This window comes from Anabrus simplex, chromosome 2, assembly GCF_040414725.1.
Source record: "Anabrus simplex isolate iqAnaSimp1 chromosome 2, ASM4041472v1, whole genome shotgun sequence".
NCBI classification, from domain to species: domain Eukaryota; kingdom Metazoa; phylum Arthropoda; class Insecta; order Orthoptera; family Tettigoniidae; genus Anabrus; species Anabrus simplex.
In genome coordinates this window covers 315947075-315973596 of record NC_090266.1, presented here as the reverse complement: position 1 = coordinate 315973596, position 26522 = coordinate 315947075, and the positions used below count along the sequence as shown (strand labels likewise).

Sequence of the window (26522 nt, the reverse complement as noted above, 5' to 3'; positions counted from 1 at the left end):
ACAAAATTTGTACTGATGGACTGCATATCCATGTGTGGCCGGGAGCCGTGACCAGTCCTAAGGAGAATAATCGATAGGAAGAGCTTTGTGGAATACAACGTTTTACCGATGGAGCGACAACATTGTAGTAGATTAACAAGACAACAACGGTTTTGTAGAATATCTGTTAATTTTAGCCACATTTTAGCAAGTGGAACAGAATAAAACAGTGCCTTTTTGAAATATTCTCTCGAGTTTTCTAATAATTCTAAACAATCTTTTATTGGATTATGTTCCTTTAGTTTTGGAAATTTTCGTTCGTGTAATTATAACTTGTTGCTTCCAATCTTGTTATTCCATTCTCTTTAGCTAAAGTAGACGCGAATGTTTCCTTTAATCTTTTATCTGGATAATTAAAAAAACTATGATATGGTTACCTAATTGTTTATTAACCCCAGGACTCGTTAGTTGGCAAATACATTTATTATACCAGGTGGTACAGCTGCCCCTATTTTTTCCCGAATATATGCAACCAGCTAGGGCGTAAATGACTCTTAGTCCCATCTTGCGCAAAACCTTACAGCAATGTTATGTGCAGTTAACCCGATGTAAACTTCTCCGCACAATGAAAAAATGGTACAAGAGGCAGTAAGTGAGGTCCATCTCAAAAACACTGTAGCATTTTATGTAGAGCGGTGTCCAATACTCTACTAATTTTTACGAAATGTTACTATACTGTACAAACTATAAACACGCCTATAGCTGTCGGTAGAGAATTGCGCACCTGATTGGTCCAAGAGGCCATTTTCTTTTGATAGAAAGGGCGGTCGTGGTATCATAGAAAACGTGATAGGGTAAGACCAATTACAGACATGTCAATGTACCACCATTTTGTACAGTCTCATCACATCGAAATTGATAGAAACGTGTTTTGCACTGTAGTTTATAATCTGTGGCACGCAAATGCTGTACAGCAGATGTGATAGCTTACGCCATGTAATTACTACCGTTAGAGCGATCAAAAAAGGCATAAAACTGGACCATAAGGCTATAACTCATCAGTAACTTGTCGAAGCGGGAACTTCCGCTCTCCTCGTGAATACAGAGTTACAAGGATGGCGCTTGTACGTAGCAAAATAGCTGCGCGGAATTGCGTATGGAAGACGTCACTCGATAGGTTACTTGAAGTAGGATGGGTTCCAACCATACTTGAGTCATGCATTTTTTAATGTCACTTCGTATTCGCCTAGGCATCGTTTACGAAGACCTTTCTGAAATCTCCGATATTCTTCTACGGAAGTTATAATAAACAGGTATCATAAATATCGCCACATACGCACCGATTGTGAATACCACCTGAAACATAACGCTGGACTCATTCAACCAAGTAACGCGTAGAAAATGGTTGCAACTATCTGGGCGTAAGAGAGACGCGGTTCTTTAGTTCACTGTGGTGTTTGCACATTCGAGTTCAGAACTTTTAACATCAACGATCAGTATCGAAGCGATAGCCTAGGTAATTCCATTAGTAAAGAGCTACGAGACCAATTCTTTGTCGCCTGCAGTGGCTACATGGCACCAATCGCAGCGAGCATACGATATGTTAGCAGGCATTTAGAGTTCGAATCTAGTTACGAGCTTTTCAATTTTATTTTTATATTATACTTGTAAGGCCATTCGTAATAAATATTTAACGTTCTTAAGTCTCAAAAGTAATTTGCCACCTTTACAAAGAAAGCATACATACGAAAGGAATAATAACATGCGACTTCCATATGGCAAACGACTACAGGGAATGAAGCGCAGTGCACGTGTTGTCAACATTCTGACCCACCCATTCAACCAAGCAACTGCGCAAGTTCGACTCGAAGACCAACTAACAGTTGTCTACACTTCATACGTAGGGCACATGAAACAGCATATCGTAATCCTAGCAGCAACGTGTGAGCACGTACTGTACGGTTAGCACGAAAACAAACATTATGTATTCACGGGATGATTATGTGAATATGATACTGCTTTATGGAGAAGCAAGGCAAAATGCACGGGAAGCCAGACGCTTAGATCAAGAACGATTTCCTGGACGAAGGCTGCCAACTGCAGATACATTTCGACGTGTTGAAAGACGGTTGCGTGCAACGGGGTCATTTCATACATTACCCCCCGTTCGGGATGCTCCAGTGACGTCTGGAAATAACGACGAAGCTGTTCAAAATGCAATTGCATACAACCCGCACACAAGTTCACGGGCCATAGGAAATGAACTGAACATCAGTCATGTATCTGTACTGCGAATATTGCACCGCCATAAATTCCACCCTTTCCATCAACAGCTGCACCAGGAACTTCACGGAGATGACTTTCCAAAACGGATAGAATTTTCGCAATGGATATTACAAAGAGTTGAAGCTGATGCGAATTTCTTAATGGACATTCTCTTTAGTGATGGATCCAGATTTCACAACAACGGAACTGTTAATCGTCACAACTTCCATTACTGGAGCGTTGAAAATCCTCACTGGATCAGGGGAGCTCGATTTCAGGTACAATGGGGCGTCAACGTGTGGTGCGGGATACTAGGTGACAAGATAATTGGACCATATTTCTTCGAAGGAAACCTCACGGGACGACGCTATCTAGAGTTTCTTCGTGAGTACCTTGCACTCTTCTTGGAGGATGTGCCCCTTATGACACGGTTACGGATGTGGTTCCAGCAGGATGGAGCTCCCCCACACTGGTCGTTGGCAGTACGGAACCACTTGCATAGGACATATCCTGGACGATGGATTGGACGAGGGGGTCCGGTCACAAGGCCGGCTAGATCACCTGACCTTACTCCACTCGACTTTTTCCTCTGGGGTTATTTACGGCGGCTCATCACGGAAGCCTGCAGGCAGATTCCACCACATATGTTGCAGCAAGCAAGAATGTCTCTCCTCCACCGTGCTCAGATGTGCATTAACGAAGCAGGTGGTCATTTTGAACATTTGCTTCATTAATCGAATGGCCATGAATAAGCCCATCGCACCACTGTCGGTACAATCTCACTTTATTGCAAATAGCTCTTTTAAGAGCTCCTTAAAAAACAAACATAGCTGAGTACCTGCAATATGAGAACTGATCATGATTTAGATTTGTCGTCAACAACACGACTCTCACGAACATCAACAACGCAATAAAAATATTCGTCGTACACAGGACTCGAACCGCCTACTAACGAACACCGGTACTCTCCTCTAACTTTTAGCAAGCTCGGATATCACGGGTTGCTGTTTAGCGCTGTTGTGTTGCTGCTACTTCTAGTCATTCACCAATAATATTCTCTGTACAGGACGTTTCTGCGACACATAATTTTCATGATTCTTTACCATCAATCGGTATTTTATCATTAATGCTGATTTGCTTGACACGAATAAACGAATTATGGAAAGCGTTGTAAGAGCAGACATTGTAGTGAGTAGTCAAGGTCAATATTTTTAGGTTCGACTATAATCTGCGGGTTGCATAAAACTGCGTGAATAGGGGCAGCTGTACCACCCGGTATATTTTAACTCCAGAATTACTATTAATCCATATTCAACAGTCTATACCAACAGAATTTTTGTTGTTAACTATTGCATTGCAATCTTCTTTATATTTTTCTGACATACGAAAATTAAAATTATTTATTATATATTTAAACATTTCTTCTTTATGAAAAAAATTCCTGCGAAATCTTGTGTTATATCTAAGTCTAGTAGATAGTAACGTTTAAAATATCTGGTAATTCTTTTAATAGTGTATCGAGTTTAACATCTGCTAATTCTATTTTATATGGATAGCGGCTGGATTAGAGTATTTTTGCTCAATAACTTCTATATCTTTATTAATAATTTGTTTAAGACCTTTAATTGTTTGAACATTAGAATCTAATAAATATGGAATTTTTGCTTTAACTCCATGTCCTGCCAAATTATATTTAGAAAATCTATATCTTAAAATACTATTAAAACCACCGCATGCTTCCTTTTTTACAAGAAATTTGCTATTTTTCATTTCTCATTCGCAATCTATAAAATCTTATTTTTCCAACCATAATATTATCGCAAAAAAGGTTCTGTAATTGGTTTAAAATTCTCGTAATTTTTGTTCTCCATTTACGTAATTAATACCTCCAATATTTGTAATAAGATTAGAGTTATTTAAATTGTCTGTAAGTAGCCATAATCCAAATCTATCGTTGGTCGGATTTCTTCTATTGCCTGATAACTCTGTAATAGAGTATTTATTTGTTACGGTAGAATTTCTGTTTTCTCCTTCCATTTATTACAGATAAAAAGTAGCTGGAATATTTTTAGAAATGTTTATTAACTTGTATTTGTTAGAACTTTTTAGGAAATCCAGAGAAAAGAGAGATAGCCGAAATGTAGTAGCGGAAAGTAAAGACCTTTTCTTACCTACAGTATATGAGATAAATATGGAATACTAGTATTTCCTAAATAATCCGATAGATGGTGTACGTCTTTTAGTTTCTACTTAAAGTAGGCCTAATAGATGGTGTATTTATGTTTATTATTATTTCCGTCAGATGTCAGTAGCTATCGGGTTGCCGGCAGCTATTATGATCCTGCGGTTGAAGCTGATTTCTGTCACCTGCGAGCCATTTCCTGCTTCAAAATAGCTCCTGCTTTTTTATTAAAAGGAAAATGGAGGATATATACAAGGTAATTCAATGCTTTTTACTTGAATTTAAATGTTTCGTCAATAAAAATATATTATAATTACAACTAAAACATTAGCGACAGCGACTAATCTTTTTATATAGAATTCTGGGCTTTTTAGTCGTATTTCGTTATAAATGGGTACATTTGGCGTATTTTCCCCTTTTCTATAAAATTCACTTTTGGCAGTTTTACCTAAAATGTAAGACGAAAATGGAAGAACGCTAGAAGCGAAGAGGACAGAAAAGAATACGGGCGATTAAAGAATGAAGTGGATAGAAAGTGCAAGATAGCTAAGGAAGAATGGCTGAAGGATAAGTAAAAGGATGTTGAAGTTTGTAAGGTCCTAGGGAAGGTAGATGCTGCATAGAGGAAAATCAAGGAAACCTTTGGAGAATATGAATATTAAGAGCCAGATGGAAAGCCACTTCTAGGGAAAGAAGACAAAGCAGAAAGATGGCAGGAACATATCAAACAGTTGTATGAATGTAAATATGTAGATGATTTGGCTATGGAACAAGAAGATGCTGTTGATGCTGATGAAATGGGAGACCCTGTTTTGAGGTCAGAGTTTGACAGAGCTATGAGCGACCTAAATAGGAACAAGGCACCTGGAATTGATGACATTCCCTCTGAATTACTGACTGCCTTAGGAGAAACCAGCATGGCAAGGTTATTCCATATAATGTATGAGACAGGAGAAGTGCCATCCGATTTTTGGCAAAATGTTGTTATACCTATTCCCAAAAAAGCCGGTGCTGACAAGTGTGAAAACTACCGCACCATTAGTTTAGTATCTCATGCCAGAAAAAATTTAACACGTATTATTTACAGAAGAATGGAAACACTAGTCGAAGCTGAGTTGGGAGAAGATCAGTTTGGCTTCAGAAGAAATGAAGCTATCCTGACTTCACGTCTGATCTTAGAGGATCGAATTAAGAACAAGCCCACATACATGGCGTTCGTAGACCTAGCAAAGGCATTCGATAATGTTAATTGGACCAAGCTATTTAAGATTCTGAAGGTGATTGGGATCAGATACCGAGAACGAAGAATTATCTGCAATCTGTATAAAAATCAGTCTGCAGTGATAAGAATCGAGGGCTTTGAAAAAGAAGCAGCAGTCCAGAAAAGAATCAGGCAAGGCTGCAGAGTGTCCCCCCCACTTCCTTTTCAATATTTACATAGAACAGGCAGTAAAGGAAATCAAAGATGAATTTGGAAAGGGAATCACAATCCAGGAAGATGAAATCAAAATCTTGAGATTTGCCGATGATATTGTTATTTTATCTGAAATGCAGAAGATCTCAAGAAGTTGCTAAATTGTATGGACGAAGTCTTGTGTAAGGAGTACAAGATGAAAATAAATAAGTCCAAAACAAAAGTAATGGAGTGCAGTCGAGCGAAGGCAAGTGATGCAGGAAATATTATATTAGGAAATGAAGTCTTAAAGGACATAGATGAATATTGTTACTTGGGTAGTAAAATAACTAACGACAGCAGAAGTAAGGAGGACATAAAATGCAGACTCCCACAAGCAAGGAAGAGCTTTCTTAAGAAAAGAAATTTGCTCACTTCAAACATTGATACAGGAATTAGAAAGATGTTTCTGAAGACTTACATTTGGAGCATGGCATTGTATGGGAGTGAAACATAGACGATAGCTAGTTCAGAAAGAAATAGAATAGAAGGTTTTGAAATGTGCTGGTACAGAAGAATGCTGAAGGTGAGATGGATAAATCGAATCGTGAATGAAGAGATACGGAAACGAATTGGTGAGAGGAGATCGATTTGCCTAAATTTGACAAGAAAAAAAGATAGAATGATAGGACACATTTTAGGACACCCAGGATTTGTTCAGTTGATTTTTGAAGGAAGTGTAGGCGGTAAGAACGCTAGGGGTAGACCAAGGTATAAATATGACAAGCAGATTAGAGCAGATGTAGGAAGCAATAGTTACGTAGAAATGAAAAGGTTAGCACAGGATAGGGTGGCATGGAAAACTGCACCAAATCAGTCTATGGACTGATGACTCAAAAAACAACAACACCTAAAATGGGTAAATTTTGGGGGGAAAAGGCAATTTTTTGGAGGCAGCCGGGAGTGGAATTTCGGAAAATGGAAAATACTCTCAACGTACCCTCTTACTATTTCCGTGTGCGAAAGGCCTAAGAGTCGCGCGCCGTACAAAACTACAGAAAAACGTTGCTGTTAAAGAGAGCATACGTGATAAGTAAAATGAATTTTAAGAATAGGTCATTCTGGTAAAACTAATTGGTGAGTCTGAAGTGCCACTTCACCAACTACGCCTCAATGGGCGCCCCTGGTACTTACTTGTATGAGAATAGCACGGCGCCTCGTGGCTGGCGTATCCTGGTGAGGTTCCTCGCCCATGGTACTGGACCCGATCTGGAAGCAAGAGCAAACGATTAAGAGATCAGTTTTAATTCAAGGTGGGATACAAACAAAGGCCAGACAGGAGAGGTATAGAAACGAAGTGGAGATAGTGGTGTGTTTTATCTCTCCGTGTCCTATGGAGAAATTCGCCTTGGGTCCGTACTGGTAATATACAGTAGTAGCAGGATTTGACATTAGGCCAACTTTTGTCAGTCCATTTAACTACGTTTCTTTGGTATCTTGATAACGTATCTTAACTGAAACTATCGTGGAACCGAATGAGTTGGCCGCACGGTTAGGGCCACGTAGGTATGAACTTGCATTCTGGAGATGGTCGGTTCGAAACTGCAAGTAGAATTTGAAGTCGCTCTTCCTGATTTCATTCTACCCTTGGTCACCACGATCTCCAGATATTTATCTCTCCCCTTAACCGTGTCTTTCACACTAATAGTAACCATTCTACAAATAAGTCTCCAGGGGGATTGTGTACTACATAATGTTGATCAAGAAATAGTCCTCACCACTATGATTGTCTCTACTCAAGAAGAAGAAGAATAAGAAGAGAGGAGGAGGGAAGAGAGAAGCCTGAGAAGCAATATGGAATGAGGTCATATTGCATGTTGAGTAAGACTAAGAAATTATTTTAAGACATATTTTAATCAATCAATCAATCAATCAATCAATCAATCAATCAATCAATCAATCAATCAATCAATCAATACTGATCTGAATTTAGGGCAGTCGCCCAGGTGGCCGATTCCCTATCTGTTGTTTTCCTAGCCTTTTCTTAAATGATTTCGATGACATTGGAAATTTATTGAACACCTCCCTTGCTAAGTTATTCCAATCCCTAACTCTCCTTCCTATAAATGAATATTTGCCTCAATTTGTCCTCTTGAATTCTAACGTTACCTTCATATTGTGATCTTTCCTACTTTTAAAGACGCCACTCAAACTTATTGTTCTACTAATGTCATTCCACGCCATCTCTCCGCTGACAGCTCGGAACATACCACTCAGTGGGTTATTGGACTCGACAGTAGAGTGGTTGAATGGGTGGCTATATTTCTAAAAAATAGAACTCAGATAATTAGAATAGGTGAAATGTTATTTGATCCTGTAATCACTAAGAGGGCATCCCACAGGGCAGCATTACTGGAACTTCATGTTTTCTCATATGGGTAAAGCATTGGAGTCACAGATAAGACAATTTGCGGGAGATGTTTCACTGCATAGAGTAGTAAATAAGTTACAGGATTGAGAAAGACTACAAAAAGACCTCGACGTTATTGTGAGATTGAAAGCAGACCATAGTATGATGGAAGACGGGATGAAAAGTCAGGTTGTAAGTTTCACGAAGCGGGTAAGTCCGCTAATTTTTAATTACTGTGTTGATTGGGTGACAGCACCTCATGGGGATCAATGTAAGTACCTGAGTGTTAATATAAGGAATGGTCTTCATTGGGGTAATCACATTAACGAGGTTGGAAAAGAAAAGAAACATTTCCTTTTGCGAAAAGCTAATGATCATGAATAATCCTTTCAAAAAATGAAACTCAAATACTGATAACGATAGCCGGAGAATCTTTGGCAACCAAGACTAATGTGACGTCACTTCCGTCACACATTTTGTCGCGTTACACAAATTTTCGGATGACCCCCAGCCGTTAGACATATTATTGTCAAAAAAATACAGATCACTTCACATGGTTATGGTTCAGTATGGAACCCAGAGAAATGGAGAAGAAAATCCAAAGGAAAGCAGCACGACTTATTATTGGTGATTTTCGACAAAAGAGTAGCGTTACGAAAATGTTCGAAACTTTGGGCGGGGAAGGCTTGAGAGTAGGGAGACGAGCTGTTCGATTAAGGGCCGGTTCTACCATCTGCTGGTAAAGTGGCTGGCAGCTGCCCGGGAGGTAAACTACCTGGGGGTGTAAATCGTATGGTACTTTGGCTTGTGTGCAACCACCTCCGCGCAAGCGCTAGGTAGCTACCCGAAGCTAGACACCGATGTACGAACTTGACTAGACTGATTTTCAGCGACTTCTCGCTTTCGAGTGTGGTGCTATCTATCGTCAGATGTATGAAACTCATTTCGATTGTCTTATTTTCCTGTGCTTGCATCTGCTGATGTCACCAAAAAGGAGTCTTAAGAGTTATGGACAACGATTTATGTCAACCTTTCGTGATTTTAATCTATGAGCTTCAATATCAATACCTAACTGGGATTAAAATCTCGAGATTACATTTTCTTACGCCAGTTATAACCTTTACAATGGCGAAAAGTGAGAGTATCCTCCTATTCAATACATCATACCCCAATTAGTTCTTTGCATTTACAGTACCTTCCAACTTTATCTTCATACATACTGTAAAGTTAAACATTAGAATGAAATGCATTATCAATACTCTCACTTTTCGCCATTGTAAAGTGAAAACCGTCAATACGGAATGATTCTTGTAACCAGTTATAACCTGTCATATAAGGCAGCATGTTTGAAAAGTATTCTCGTGGTAGATTGGTCAAGTCGCTCGCTCCGTAATAGAAGGTACGCAGGTTTTCATCGTATTTCTAATTTACATTTAAAAATTTATTTTCGTTCCCTGCCGTTGTTCTTACCTCTCTTTTACGCGCTTCCATATACGTATATACTTACACATCTTCCTTACGGATTTATTGCCTTTGAGCATTCTATCTGCAGGCTTCTGTGAATTGATTAAGTATCTCCGCGATGCTCTATTTGCAACTAGCTCTGTGACCTCGTTTAGTTCCACATGCTTCCATTTATTGATAATGCATTTCATTCTAATGTTTAACTTTACAGTATGTATGAAGATAAAGTTGGAAGGTACTGTAAATGCAAAGAACTAATTGGGGTAAGTATCCATTCATAGGAAGAGGAATTCGGGAATGGAATAGTTTCCAATTTCTTCGAAATCATTTACAAGAAAACTATGTAAACAACTGATAGGGAACGTGTTACCTGGGCGAGAGTCCTATATGCTGTTAATCAAAACATCTTTCTATAAGTAGCACACATATAAAGCAATTTCCTAGTAGACATAATATTGTGATTAAACATTTCAATGAAATATATTATTAACAAAAGAACGTATGAAAAGAGGCATACAGATTAACATAAAGCTAATAATGGAAATAGAAATAACATCCTAATATGGACTCGAACCTGCATACCTCGTATTACGTAGCGAGCGTGTTAGCCATTACGCTACGAGAACACTCATGATAAGACGGTACATACAATATGTTACACATCGTATCTGAAAACTGAAAAAAATAGAAAATTAAAGCCTATTTGAAATGATTACCAAATAGATTTTGATTTTATATCCTTTTAAAGTTTCTTTGCGAAAGCTTCACGTATAAAATGTGTTCCCTACGCTACCGATGTGAGAGGCTGGTGCGACCGTTGCAACTCAAGGGAAGCATTAATGTTCAAAATCCTGCAATACAATATCGATCACTGTTACAGTATCACGCTTTGTTCAGCATATAAAGCTAATTTAAGTTTATGTCACCAGAAATAATGCTAATAATGTTCAACTCTCAAAACTTGCCCGGCAGGTAAAGTTTTATCGGGCCCTCGAATTGCCGATAAATTACGCGCTGGTAATTACGATTTAAGCTGCCGATAGCGCAACCTGGAAGTGGTCGAACGGAAACATCCTTTTACGCGGGCCGGTTCTACCATCTGCTGGTAAAGTGGCTGGCAGCTGCCCGGGAGGTAAACTACCTGGAGGTGTAAATCGGCTGGTACTTTGGCTTGCGTCCAACCACCTCCGCGCAAGCGCTAGGTAGCTACCCGGAGCTAGACACCGATATACGAAGTTGGCTAGACTGATTTTCAGCGATTTCTCGCTTTCGAGTGTGGTGCTATCTATCGTCAGATGCATGAAACCCATTTCGATTGTCTTATTTCCCTGTGCTTGCGTCTGCTGATTATCACCAAAAAGCCTAATAAGGGAAGTCTTAAGAGTTATGGACAACGATTCATGTCAAGCTTTCGTGATTTTAATCTATGATCTTCAATATCAATACCTAATTGGGATTAAAATCTCGAGATTACATTTTCTTACGCCAGTTATAACCTATCATGCAAGGCAGCGTTTTTGAAAGGTATTCTCGTAGTAGACTGGTCAAGTCGCTCGCTCCGTAATAGAAGGTACGCAGGTTTTCATCGTATTTCTAATTTACATTTTAAAGTGTATTTTCGTTCCCTGCCGTTGTTCTTAACTCTCTTTTACGCGCTTCCATATACGTATATACACACATCTTCTTTACGGACTTATTGCCTTTGAGCATTCTATCTGCAGTCTTCTGTGAATTGATGAAGTATCTCCGCGATGCTCTATTTGCAACTAGTTCTGTGACCTCGTTTAGTTCCAGATGCTTCCATTTATTGATAAAGCATTTCATTTTAATTTGTAACTTTATGAAGATAAAGTTGGAAGGTACTGTAAATGTAAAGAACAAATCGGGATAAATATCCATTCATAGGAAGAGGAATTCGGGAATGGAATAGTTTCCAATTTCTTCGAAATAATTTACAAGCCTATGTAAACAACTAATAGGGAATCTGCTAGCTGGGCGACAGTCCTATGTGCTGTTAATCATAACATCACTTGCTATAGGTAGCATACATATAAAGCAATTTTCCTAGTAGACATAATATTATGATAAGAACGTATGAAAAGAGGCATACAGATTAACAGAACGCTAATAATGGAAATTAAAAAAGATTCGTCCTAATAAAGACTCGAACCTGCACACTTCGTATTACGAAGCGAAGGTGTTAACCATTACGCTACGAGAACGCTTGTGTTAGGTAGGATACATACAGTAATATATATCTCGTGTCGGAAAACTGAAAAAGTAGAAAATTAAAGCCCATTTGAAATTATTTCCAAATAGATTTTGATTTTACATCCTTTTAGAGTTTCTTTACGAAAGCTTGACGTATAAAATGTGTTCCCTGCGCTACCGATGCGAGAGGCTGGTGTGACCGTTGCAACTAAAGGGAAGCATTAATGTTCAAAATCCTGCAATACAATATCGATCACTGTTACAGTAAACTGCTTTTTTCAGTATACTAAGCTAATTTGAGTTGCATATCACCAGAAATACAGCTAATAATGTTCAGCTCTCAGAACTTGCCCGGCAGGTAAAGTCTTATCGGGCCCTCGAAGTGGCCGAGAAATTACGCGCCGGTAACGACGATTTATGCTGCCGATAGCGCTACCTGGGAGTGGTCGGATGGAAACATCCTTTTACGCGAAGGGCAAATTACGCGCTACTTTACCTGTAGGTGGTAGAACCGGCCCCTAGTCGAGCAGCTCGTCTTCTTTTTTCCCAGTTCTTCCCAGCCCAAAATTTGCAACACATTTTTAACGCTACTCTTTTGTCGGAAATCACAAAGAACAAATCGAGCTGCTTTGCTTTGGATTTTTTTCAGTTCTTGAATCAAGTAATCCTTGTGAGGGTCCCATTCACTGGAACCATACTCTAGTTGCGGTCTTACCAGAGAATTATATGCCCTCTCCTTTACAATCTTACTACAACTCCTAAAACACCTTCAAAACCATGTGCAGAGATCTGTACCCTTTATTTACAGCCCCATTTATATGATTACCCCAATGAAGATCTTTCTTTATATTAAAGCCCAGATACTTACAATCATCCCCAAAAGGAACTTTCACCCCCATCAACGCAATAATTAAAACTGAGAGGACTTTTCCTATTTGCGAAACTCACAACCTGACTTTTAACCCCGTTCATCAACATACCATTGCCTACTGTCCATCTCACAACATTATCGAGGTCAATTTGCAGTTGCTTACAATCTTGTCACTTATTTATTACTCTATACAGAATAACATCATCCGCAAAAGGCCTTACCACTGATTCCACTCCTTTACTCATATCATTTTATTTATATAAGAAAACATAATAATACTGCCTTGAGGAATTCCCCTCTTAATTATTACAGGGTCAGATAAAGCTTCGCCTACTCTAATTCTCTGAGATTTATTTTCTATAAATATAGCAACCCATTCAGTCACTCCTTTGTCTAGTCCAATTGCACTCATTTTTACCAGTAGTCTCCCATGATCCACCCTATCAAGTGGTTTAGAGAGGTCAATCGCGATACCGTCCATTTGACCTCCTGAATTCAAATTATCTACTATATCTCGCTGGAATCCTACAAGTTCAGCTTCAGTGGAATAACCTTTCCTAAACCCAAACTGCCGGGCTGAGTGGCTCAGACGGTTACGGCGCTGGCCTTCTAACCCCAACTTGGCAGGTTCGATCCTGGCTCAGTCCGGTGGTATTTGAAGGTGCTCAAATACGACAGCCCCGTGTCGGTCGATTTACTGGCACGTAAAAGAACTCCTGCGGGACTAAATTCCGGCACCTCGGTGTCTCCGAAGACCTTAAAAAGTAGTTAGGGGGACGTAAAGCAAATAACATTATTATTATTCTTATTAAACCCAAACTTCCTTCTATCAAACCAGTTATTAATTTCACAAACATGTCTGATGTAATCAGAAAGAATGCTTTCCCAAAGCTTACATGCAATGCATGTCAAACTGACTGGCCTGTAAGTTTCAGCTTTATGTCTATTAACCTTTCCTTTATACACAGGGGCTACTATAGCAACTCTCCATTCATTTGGTATAGCTCCTTCAACCAAACAGTAATCAAATGAGTACTTCAGATATGGTATTATATCCCAATCCATTGTCTTTAGTATATCCACAGAAATCTTATCAATTCCAGCCCCTTTTCTAGTTTTCAACTTTTGTATCTTATTGTAAATATCATTGTTATCACATGTACATTTTAATACTTCTTTAGCATTGGTCACCTCCTCTATCTGGACATTATCCTTGTAACCAACAATCTTTACATACTGTTGACTGAATACTTCTGCCTTTTGAAGATCCTCACATACACACTCTCCTTGTTCATTAATTATCCCTGGAATCTCCTTCTTGGAACCTGTTTCTGCCTTAAAGTACCTATACATACCCTTCCATTTTTCACTAAAATTTGTATGACTGCCAATTATGCTTGCCATCATGTTATCCTTAGCTGCCTTCTTTGCTAGATTCAATTTCGTAGTAACTTCCTTCATTTTCTCCTTACTTCCACAGCCATTTCTAACTCTATTTCTTTCCAGTATGCATTTCCTTCTTAGTCTCTTTATTTCTATATTATAATAAGGTGGGTCTTACTTCAAAACAATGTTCATATTCTGACATTTTAGGTCTATTGTAATTGGCAGTGAATTTTATGTGACCGGACTGTACGCCATGTGTTCCGCGCAGTGTGTCTGTGGTGGAACCCAAAGGTATAACTTTCTTCTTTTTCTTTTTGTATAACCTGTTGAGAGGTGAAAGACAATGTTATCAGCGCAAGAGAAGACGGGAAAAATGTCAATACTGCTCAACTCTCTATCCACGAGAAGTATTACATTCAAAATCTTTCGTCATATCACAACTTCAGATTCGACGTCTTAATAACCATTCTCCAACAAGTGTGCATGAAAGCTGTGATGTCACATTTCAGGAAGGCATAAATAATAATATTCGAAAATTAAATTAATTGTGGAATTAATTATCTAATTAATTAACAAGAAATTATGGGACATATTAATTACAACGTCGAGGAATTCAACACGTCAATCGAGTCACGAGGTATGACGTCAGAGCTCAGAATATAGGTGGCGAACCCGTACTAGAATCTTTTTACTTGCTTATCTGCTGGCTACGCGTGTTGCTCAGAAGCTCACTACGCAGGGAGGTCTTTTAGAGACCTGGACAGCTGTTACTTGCACCACGAGGAGAACAGTGTTATTTCTTGGTAGTTTAACAGACCATCTACAGTCATAGCAGGCGTCAATAGTGTCTATGAAGAAAGTACGTATCATTACATGTCAATTGTGAAATCACGAGTGGGGAATTTGTACTAACATTTTTGTGAAAGTTTCAGTGCACATCAAGCAGTACCAGTTCGATACCGGCCAAGGCAATGAAGACCTACAGTAAGAAATTCGTGTGCCCCGGAGACATCGCCCAGATCAGGATGCAGGGACCAATGCCGACAGCGTCCTAATGCCATGAATCCAGCCTAGGAGGAGACCAGGGTCATCAAGACATCCAAGTTAAGTCGACATTTCATTTACTGGGTATTATCTGTTCTATGTAGCTGTAATAAGTAGTTAGCTTTTTTCTTGAAGGGATTATTGATTGAACAGTAGTTTGAGTAGATTTCTAGTGTCTTTACCGTGTCATTCTCTTGTGTTATACGACGTTGAATTTGTATTTTCTCTTACTATACGATTTTTAAGGTGCGTAATGACAGTTTGTCAACATTATCGACCACGCGGGTTTCAATAAGTCACGTCATCGGACAAGTATCTGGTTTAAATATCAGGCATCGGCTAACCTTTAAGGAATATTACGTTTCCATTCAATTACTATAGTATTGAGGATTGTGTACGCGTGATATTTTTATTCTTCGGAATTTATTTCTCCTATATTTTACCGAAAGTGTTTGCCACATTTTTCATGAGGGAGCAGGCTCATCTGACATATCAATGGTACGCTAACGATACGGATAGCTTTCTTTTGGATCCGATTTCATACTTTTAAGGGAGGATATTGTCCGATTATTATATTTATATGTGGTTCCAGCCATTTATGAGAATTTTCCCTTGATATTTTGGACGGATGTTGCGAATTATTCTTTATATTTGTACCTCTCACGTTGTGCCATGTGGAGAGATGTTGCATTGGATTATGGTGATTTTATGTGCTATTTGGGGGCGAATCTTCGCGTCTCTATGACCAGAAGCACATGCAATCTATTTTCTGCGATGTTGTGTGCAATAATGAATGGATATTTAGGAATAATTTATCATCATTTGATGTATCTGTGAACAGTTGTTTTCGTGAGAGAACCATAGGCGATAGCGTCTTCAAAAATATTATTGATGATGATGATGATGACGATGATGATGATGATGCTTGTTGTTTAAAGGGGACTAACATCGAGGTCATCGGTCCCTAATGGTACGAAATGAGACGAAATGAAATGACAACTTAAAATTTCAAAATCCTCCACTGACCAGAATCAAAGCATGAGGACGAAGAATGAATGAATGAATGAATGAATGAATGGAGATGAATTTAAAACGATCAGTGGATCCGACCCACACTGCCTCACATGCACAGAAGCTGGCACAAAACAATCGTATTACCGACCAAGGGACTGCTTCTATAGTACGATGCTGAATCGATTATGCGTATAGTCGAAACGGATCCAAAATACAGGTCATCAGTCCCTCGTAATGGTATTTATCGCTAGGAAAGTAGAACCATGCTATGTGTAATATTGCGGTACTAATCAAAAGTAGCGGAGACTCGCGGTATTCCACACATTATGGCACTACTCACAGGTAGTGTAATGCGCACATGTAACACAGACCTATGGTGTTTCGCACATTGCCGCGCTATTTACAGGCAACGCAAACCTATGGCGTTCCTCACATTAGTGGACTAACAACAGGGACCCGTACTATCCCGTGGAATTCCTCACATAGTGGGAACCGAGCATAGGTAAGGCAGAACCATCGTGTCGCTAATCCCATGGTGTCGCACATATAGGGGTACGAATCACAGGTACTGCAGGACCCCCATCCTGATTCACACACTGTCGCTACTAATCACAAACCTATTGCGTACCTAACATAGTGGTACTACGCGCAAGTAAATGCAACCCACGGTGTTCCCTGCGTGATGGTACTAATTACAAGTAGTTTCATGGTTCTAATTGGATCATCCCTTGGTCGCCCCTTTTAGTCGCCTCTTACGACAGGCAGGGAAAACAGTGGGTGTATTCTTCGTCTGCCTCCCGCACCCACAGGGGGTGTGTGTTTGGTCCGCGAGAGGTATTTTATTTCCCTCAAGTCCGCCGGCAAGCCGGGTAAGACCCCCCTATCCGCCACCTGGGACGCGGCACGTGGGAGTATCACCTCTCCCCCTGCTTCGCCTGCTTAGCAGGTTCGTGGAAAATATTATTGAACCACGAGGTAAACCACATGTCTTCCTAAAAAATAAAATTGCGCGTATTAGATTGTTAGAGCCCTTTTGTCATACTGAATGAGCGTCATCGCAATAATATCAAATTCTTAGCTGTATAATATTACTCAATTCCTCGATATTTGATAAATTTTGGCAACGTCCTGAGTTCGATGTAGATATTGACGATATTATCGTCACCATTGCCCAGGCTATTTGTACCGGATGGATTACTTCTATGTGCAAGCCATAATTTATGGGAATCTTCCGTTTCCATAAAAATGGACGGATAACGTGTGGACATGTGTGTATATTTGTAAAATAGTATCCTTAGTTGTAGTTGGTTACAATCTTTCCTTGGTGGATGATGGTAACGGGAGACTTATTACGTGCATTTTTATTTTGTTATTTCCACAGGTTGAGTGATTTTATTTTTATTGTAAATTATTGATGTGTGTATTACCATCGTTGTTCTGAGTTTCGGCATTGTGTTAAGGTCATGACACATGGTTAAAGATTTAATTTAATTAAACAATTTTTCTTTCCTCTTTCTTATTTACTTTTATCACGTAAAGTCACGTGTATTCTGAGGCTACGCTGAACAGATAATCACTGAAAGGTCGAGTTAAATTGGAGAAACAATCACCAAGTGAAATTAAGTGTCAAAAATGTATTAATTTTTTGTATTTTCATCCTTTTGACCAGTCATGTAACTTAAGCATTTAAAATCTTGTTCCAGATTTCCGGCAAGATTTGACATGCGTACGAGCATCATTCTCTAAGCAAAATCAAATTTAACATTCAAAATAATATTCCATAAAATATGACTTTATGAAAAAATAAGTTTTGTCAGAATTAATTAGAATTTATTAACATGTACCATCCCATTTGCTTTAATTTTTGGATGTACACCAAGAGTTAACGTAAAATAAAAAAATTTAGTGATCATCTCACACAATCATAGTTCTTAGAAGGACGGAATTATTTTTTAATAAATCATCCACCATTAATTTGTATTTCGATGGTTCATTATTTACTGATATTTGCCCATCTCCTTGATCCACACCATTTCTTTTATGGAACATGTCAATCCCTTACTGAGCACCCTTGCGGGTGTCTTGTGTCTCTAATGTGTTAGTCGCGGCTTAAACGGGCAGAATATTAATGAAATCTACTACTGAAATAACTGTGTAATGTCTGTTTAAAGTGACTGTACGAGTTAATTGTAGCTCATGAATATTGGTCCTTTATTTGCTTTTTTAATAAAACATTTTGGCCAATATAACTGACATTATGATTTAAACTGAATGCACGGGGCGAGGCTGTGCGGTTAGGGGCATGCAACTGTGACCTTGCATCCGGGAGATAGTGGGTTCGAGCCCCACTATCGGCAGCCCTGTAGATGGTTTTCCGTCCCACTTCTAGGCTTTTCTTATCCTATCGTCGTCATAAGACCTATCTGTGTCGGTGCGACATAAAGCAAATTCTAAACTGAATGCACTACCGATAATCGGAATAAACGTGCAATTCATTAGATCGTGTTGAGAGAGAGAGAGAGAGAGAGAGAGAGAAAACTTTTTATACAGTCCATTCGTTCATTCACTCATTCATGAATGCTCTCTCCCCAGCTGGTGGCTATCCGTGACTCTGTGAGAAGAGTGTTTATTCATTCATTTACGCACGAACACGATTCAATCATGAAATCATTCATTTACCAATTCATGCAGTCATTCTTTCATTCACTCATGAAACTCTCTCCCAAGTTGGATGTTACCCGTGACTGGGAGAGAGAATAAATATATATATTTATTTTTACAGGAACTCAGTCTCTTCATTCATTCATTCATTCATTCATTCATTCATTCATTCATTCATTCATTCATTCAGTCTATCAGACAATCATACAAAATGGAATGTTCTCTTCTTAACGGCCAGGTTCCGCAGCGGTAGGCTGAGAGCGTGCGTTCGGTTAATTTCATTCATTCACCCATCAATCACTCATTAATGAACGCTCTCTCCCTAGTTGGTGGCTATCCGTGACTGGGTGAGAAGAGTGTTTATTCATTCACACAAGAACACAATTCAATCATAAAGTCAGTCATTCACAATTCACGTCGACATTCATTCATTCATTCATTCATTCATTCATTCATTCATTTCAAAATGTATGTTGTAATTGTAACATAACTCTATAAAAGACTGGTGACACAGAAGTAAGCACTAATACAACTTAGGGAGGGTAAGATACATGTTTGTTCTAGTCTATATAACTCTTAACGTCTAGGACAAAAATAAATGAATAAAGTTAAAAAGCTCTACAATTTAGAAATTGGGTTGAAAGAGTTAATAAGTTTAATTTTAATATTTATTGTAATAGTAGATAAATAATAATAATAATAAGGCAAAGAGTGTATGTATCGAAACACATTTAGTATTACAATAAATGATTACTTCCTCTCCAGATTCATGTGATCCACACTGGAAGATGGGATTATTATACTCTACTCTAATACATTCAATCATCATCATCATCATCATCATCATCATCATCATCATCATCATCATCATATTTTGTATATGCAATGAAATGTGTGTTTTTGTATTAATCACTACTGAAATAGGCACTCCAATGTTTAACTTACAGGTAGTGCAGTTTTTATTTCGTTACAAAATAAAATTGAAAATTTCTTTCAGTGTAAGGCTATGTTTTTGTTTACTAAGCTACTGTGCTGTAATGTTTTGCATAAGTAAATATTTTGTGTATATAGGCTCTCTCGTGTAATATCGTTAAGTCCGCGTTTTTTCTATTCGAGGTGGTCTCGGTACCATCCACCTGGAATTATCGAGCCCCTACTGTCTGTTAGTTCATTCTTTTCTACAACAGAGTGTTATTATTACGGCTGTATTTCCTACGACCATGCCACACTCATGTCTGTGTCACTAAATGAGCTTTGTTCGGTTATGTTATGCTTGACTGTTCGGGTACCATTACCTCCTTCTTCCACTACTTCTCCTCCTTTCGCGCCTTATATCTTATCTCAGGTGCATTCTACCGGCATCGTCTTAACAAGCGGTAACGTAATTTGCTGCGATTTGTTATTAGCGCCATCGTAGTAAAATGTGGGATCTAGTAGTGGTGGAATCCTCTTAAATACGTTCTACATCTGTGAATTCTTTATCACTTGGTAACTCATCTGGTACACATGAAAGTGACAGTCGGTCAGTGGTCAGGTTGATGGCTACATGTCTGTCACGAGTAACATCGTTTATGTTCCTCAGATTTGTTGATGTGTATGTTTGATGTTTATGCATAAAACCCATTTGTCACACATCGTCCTCTCTGTTTACCAAAATACGAGGTTACTGCTGACTCATCCCCAAGAGGCTTCCCTGGTTCTGGTCTTACGCGTAGGACTTTGTAGTTAACCATTGCAAACGATGTTGCCACGTGTGCCATACATTCCATCTTGTTTTGTTCGTGGCTGCCTCGTTATACCTCACCCACCCTGTATACTGTACGTGGAACCTTATTGTGGTGCCTCTACTCAGCTTCTAACCCCAAACTTATGCGAGGATGGTATTGTGGTTCTCGGTTTGTTGGATTATGGTGCCTGCTATTAAGTTGTACTTTGATCATTTGTTTACCTCTGTTCCTCTCCTGCAGGATCTAACTAGTAGGCACTACGACTCTACGAGAAAGCAGGTACCTTCCAAACATGCACTTGCCAGCCAAACAGACCTGCAAATTAGAGTCCCGATTTGCAACGTGTGTATCCTCTACTACTGGACCTTTCGATGATAAGGTGGCCACGGCCACTTCCTTACCAATCCTAGCCTTTCCCCATCCTTCTACCGCGGTAAACCTTTGATGTGACAGGCGACGTTAAACCACTTGCAAAAAAAAAAAAAAACAGTTGTGAGTAAAAATAATAAAATGTGCAAAATAGGTACTACAAATATTTTAACAAATTATTAATCAGACGTGTCAAAAGCCCCGGCCCTTATGCAATGTTTATGATGGACTGATAAAGCAGTTTCCTTTCAAAGATAACAGTCCGAAAGTATTATACTCAAAAGATGAACTTGTATTTTGTACGGATGTTTCAAATCTTCTCCGTCGATTGGGAGAGGAAGAGTATGATCCTAGTAACTGGCGTGTTTTTATTGACTCTTCCAAAATAAGTTTAAAAGCTGTTTTGCTTCGTAATACAAATGTTCTGGCATCCGTCCACGTGCACACTCCACAAAAATGTCTGAAACATACGAGACCTTAAAGTTGGTGCTTGAAAAAATTAAATATCATGAGCATAGGTGGCAAATTTGCGGTGATTTGAAGATCATTAGATTGTTGCTGGGACAACAAAAAGGCTATACAAAATTTCCCTGTTTCCTATGTGAATGGGATAGCAGGGCAAGGGATAAACATTCCGATACAGTGAATTGGACAGAAAGGAAACAACTACAACCAGAATCCAAAAATGTCTTGAATGTAAGTCTTATTGACCGTGAAAAAATTCTACTTCCACCCTTGCACATCAAATTTGTATTGATGAAACTGTATGTCGAGGCATTAGATAAAAGTAGCCTATGCTTCCAATATTTATCCACTAAATTTCCCTCATTATTAGATGCAAAAATCAAAGAAGGCGTATTTGATGGACCACAGATTCGTAAACAGATGAAGGATAAAATTTTCACAGACACGATGACCAAAATTGAGAAAGAGGCATGGAACGCATTCAAAGATGTAGTGACTAAATTCCGTGGCAACATTAAGGACCCTCAATACAAATAAATTGTAAGGAAAATGTTGGTAAAGTTTAAGGAACTCGGTTGTAATATGAGCCTTAAGCTTCATTTCTTAGCTTCACATCTGGATTATTTCCCTCTAAATTTAGGAGCTGTCAGTGAAGAACAAGGTGAAAGGTTTCACCAGGATCTCAAAGATGCAGAACGACGCTATCAGGGACGTTGGGATGTGAATATAATGGCCGATTACTGATGGTCGATTGCACGAGACGACCCTTCTAGAGAGCATTCAAGAACTTAAAAAAACCCGGAAATTCCACGGAAAACGGGAAAAGACGGAGGTGTGAATCTAACCTGCACATAATGTAAGTAACAAAACTATGTATGTTTAACCATGTAATTTTTATTCAAGGTACGGTTATATTAATTTAAAAGCAACTGTACCGTAGAAACTAAATAGGCGCTTTATGCTTCAGTTTCACGAATTTCAATATACATTAAAAATATAATACATACTATCTACTTGCTTACAAAGCAGCATTTGTGTGTATTCATTGCATGAAAAATATGATTACGTTTTGCAAGCTGAAATTTACATTAATACATCAAATTTAATCAATACTAAGTATCAACAATTTTACGTAAGAACAAAATAATATTTTGTATAATTGCCACCAAACCAGACGTGATTCGCCAAAACTAATTTTTTTCTCGAATTCTGCGCTAAGAAATTCATAAAACCCACCTAGTTTCGTTTTTACCGCACATAAAAGTTTTATTTTGCAGGCAAGTGTTATTCAAGTGGTCTAAGATGAAAGACAAACTCTCAACTGTCTTATCTTCAATCCTACATACCTCGCGGTCTATTGCGTATCTGGGGGAGTTTGTTATGAATTTACCACAAAATCCGTGACTACAAAATGAAAATTTAGACAGCAATAAACCTATAATAAAATGCAAAAAATAACAAATCAAATCATATAATTGTATTCTAAAAAAAGTTGCGCGAGAACATCTCTCAACATTACATCTTACGAATTCATGCAGATATTAAAACACCGAATCGCGTCAGAACTAGACGTGATAGGAAAAAATAGCATAATTTTCGGAATCAGGGCAGCGATTTCCATAAGAATTACATATTTTCTATTTTACCGCAAAATCATGTTGGCTAGTGTTATTTGTCGCGATGTGACGTACAAATTACCGTAGGCCTATATAACTTCCACATTCTTCTAGATAAATAGAAAAAAACATGTAATTTGTTTACAAGTTCTTGGTGCACTAATCAGAAACGTCCTTCATTTAGGGCCTACCTCCTTATGCAGAAATTTGACAACTGCAATGCCGGTCTCGGAGACGTTCGTTAGAGTTTTGAATTTGTATCATGTGGAGGAATGTTGTCAGGGTCCTCGTTCAATCAGTGACTTTCGTTACCAACTAAAGGACTAATGTACGTTACGGTACATTAGAGAACTGTGCCGAGACGTTTTATCAGAAAAACAAACAAATGAATAGTGAGAGATGTGTATGTTTCTAGCAAGGGTAAGGTGGGCTCAATTAGGGCCAGTGACCATGACCTGGGCGCTTCGGGGATTCACCAGATAAGTACTGTAGCTGATGCAAACATCGTACCCTTTTTTCTCTAGAAGGCCAAGATCATGCTCATGATTTTATCTTCGAAGTCCAGATCCATCTCTGACGAGATTGATAAACTGCTTTCATTGATATGCATCAGTCGCTGACAGTATGAAAGTGGCGGGGATATGAGCGACGCTAGTACTACCATTCCTTCTGCAGCCAAATCTCCCAACTCACTATTGTGACACTCTGCACGTTGGGTCGTGTGTGGGGCAGTAGTGCAACTGGGGCTGATATATCATCGAGCAGTTTATTGAAAGTTTTTGTCCATTCGTAGAAAGTTTCTAAAATCGAATGGTTCTAATTCTTTGATAATATTTGTATGACAATTCTTTTCTCTGTAATAAGCAATTTTAGTCCAATATTTTCTCTTTCGTATCGACTTCAGCGACAACAAAGTCAGTGCAATTCCTATTTTTTGAAACTTAGAAAATATAGGAGCGATAATCACGCGTGTTTTCAGAGCAGAGTGAGCCAGCCTACTGCAGATCGGCCCAGCACATTGTGTCGTGTGGAGAGCAGCACCCGATTTACCGCGCCAACTACCCAGCAGATGCGTCATGTGTAGAGGCTTATAGTATGAATAATCTTAAGTGTCGGGTATGCTTTTCCTTAACGATGATGTTATTGGTAGCTGCCTCGGTGGATCAGTGGCAGAGTGTCCAAGTTCGCGGGCTCGATTCCACAAGGGGCGGCCGTACCTTATGTGCTGAAGTGCTGCAGCACATTGTTTATTTGAAAAATAAATTACTTTAAAACTATGATCTACTATCAAATACGGTGCACTGAAAAAGACGTCAGACAAACAACAGGAAATCATTCAACTCCCCTCACAACCAGATAATTAGTCGTGCGCTTCACGCCGGGTGCTGTGCAGATCACAGCTCAGCGAGAATTTCTAACCTTTTTGCCAGAAAGCAGGAACTCTGCATTTTGCGCATTCGTACCCAACTTTGCCGATGTGCTGTGGAAACAACAGCCAAGACCGCCAAGACATCACTTCACAGCGAGTCTTCGTTCGACCACGGAGAGGCAGCACTCTTCACACTTGCATTTCGACCGAAATGACGTTCAGGTCACCCTCTTGACTCAGCGGTAGTATTTAAGAGGGGATCGCTCAAAGCAAACGGGGTAGAGCTATTCCCACCAGGAGACTCCCAACTTGCCTTTTACAGTCACATTTGTAAATCGATGAACTTTACAAATTTTACTTTTTACGTTGTCAAAATAAGGACATGATGTTGTGCTTTCCTTTAATTAAAAAATGTCTTAGTTTTACATTTCACTATACAGTAACAATATAACATGTACTTTTTCATTACGACATTACAGGTTTTATTTCAATGATTTTGCATCTTGGTAACATTGAGAATTTCTATTTTTGCGCGCTCACACCAAGTATTTTTGAGTTCGTGAATGTTTTATCATTGCGCGTGATTTTGTGTGTTTAATTAGTTTTGTATGAGGAATGTGTATATGTGTTGGAGTTGTTTGCATATTTGTTCAGTATGAAAAACTCAGTGCAGAGCCTCTTGTAAACCGCGTGTGTTTCTAAATATTTTTATTTTTTGGAGGGGGGGGGGGAATGGGTTACAGCACACAACTGATCTGCACCAGCCGCCACTGATCCCGACTGAGGTAGTCGAGTTTTGAAGGATACAAGAATCGTGACACTCTCTTCCATTGTTGCTAGCACTCGAGAAAAGTTAAATTAACTCAGCCACAAAGTCCGTTCAGTAAAATTCAGCTTTCGTTGGTAGATAGCAGCACAATCTTAACATAGGCGGGCATAGATGGCATCAATTCAAAGGCCTTGCACCACGGTATCTGAAGCCATACGATTATTTATTTATTTATTTACACTGACTGACAGTGACAATGCAACACCAAGGAGGAGTGGTTCGAAAGGGATGAAAGTTGGGGAAAAAACAGAGACGGCACGGATGAATAATTGATGTTTATTTCAAACCGATATGCAGGTTACACAATGCGCACGGCATCGACTCAGTAGGATGTAGGACCACCGCGAGCGGCGATGCACGCAGAAACACGTCGAGGTACAGAGTCAATAAGAGTGCGGATGGTGTCCTGAGGGATGGTTCTCCATTCTCTGTCAACCATTTGCCACAGTTGGTCGTCCGTACGAGGCTGGGGCAGAGTTTGCAAACGGCGTCCAATGAGATCCCACACGTGTTCGATTGGTGAGAGATCCTGAGAGTACGCTGGCCACGGAAGCATCTGTACACCTCGTAGAGCCTGTTGGGAGATGCGAGCAGTGTGTGGGCGGGCATTATCCTGCTGAAACAGAGCATTGGGCAGCCCCTGAAGGTACGGGAGTGCCACCGGCCGCAGCACATGCTGCACGTAGCGGTGGGCATTTAACGTGCCTTGAATACGCACTAGAGGTGACGTGGAGTCATACGCAATAGCGCCCCAAACCATGATGCCGCGTTGTCTAGCGGTAGGGCGCTCCACCGTTACTGCCGGATTTGACCTTTCTCCACGCCGACGCCACACTCGTCTGCGGTGACTATCACTGACAGAACAGAAGCGTGACTCATCGGAGAACACGACGTTCCGCCATTCCCTCATCCAAGTCGCTCTAGCCCGGCACCATGCCAGGCGTGCACGTCTATGCTGTGGAGTCAATGGTAGTCTTCTGAGCGGACGCCGGGAGTGCAGGCCTCCTTCAACCTATCGACGGGAAATTGTTCTGGTCGATATTGGCGGTTGACGTGGCGTGCGGGGCTGCCACCGCTTGGCGGCGGATGCGCCGATCCTCGCGTGCTGACGTCACTCGGGCTGCGCCTGGACCCCTCGCACGTGCCACATGTCCCTGCGCCAACCATCTTCGCCACAGGCGCTGCACCGTGGACACATCCCTATGGGTATCGGCTGCGATTTGACGAAGCGACCAACCTGCCCTTCTCAGCCCGATCACCATACCCC

At 39.7% G+C, this 26522-nt stretch overlaps 1 protein-coding gene across 2 annotated transcripts in view; it reads right to left on the bottom strand.

Annotated features, from left to right (window-relative positions):
- LOC136864087 (facilitated trehalose transporter Tret1-2 homolog) overlaps positions 1–26522 on the bottom strand; it is a 462248-nt gene that overhangs the window by 78859 nt on the left and 356867 nt on the right. For both annotated transcript variants that reach the window (XM_067140645.2, XM_067140643.2), the window contains one exon: positions 7014–7088. In XM_067140645.2, coding sequence (XP_066996746.2) covers positions 7014–7073 — 60 coding nt within the window. In that variant the 5' untranslated portion in view covers positions 7074–7088. The remainder of the gene's footprint in view (positions 1–7013; positions 7089–26522) is intronic.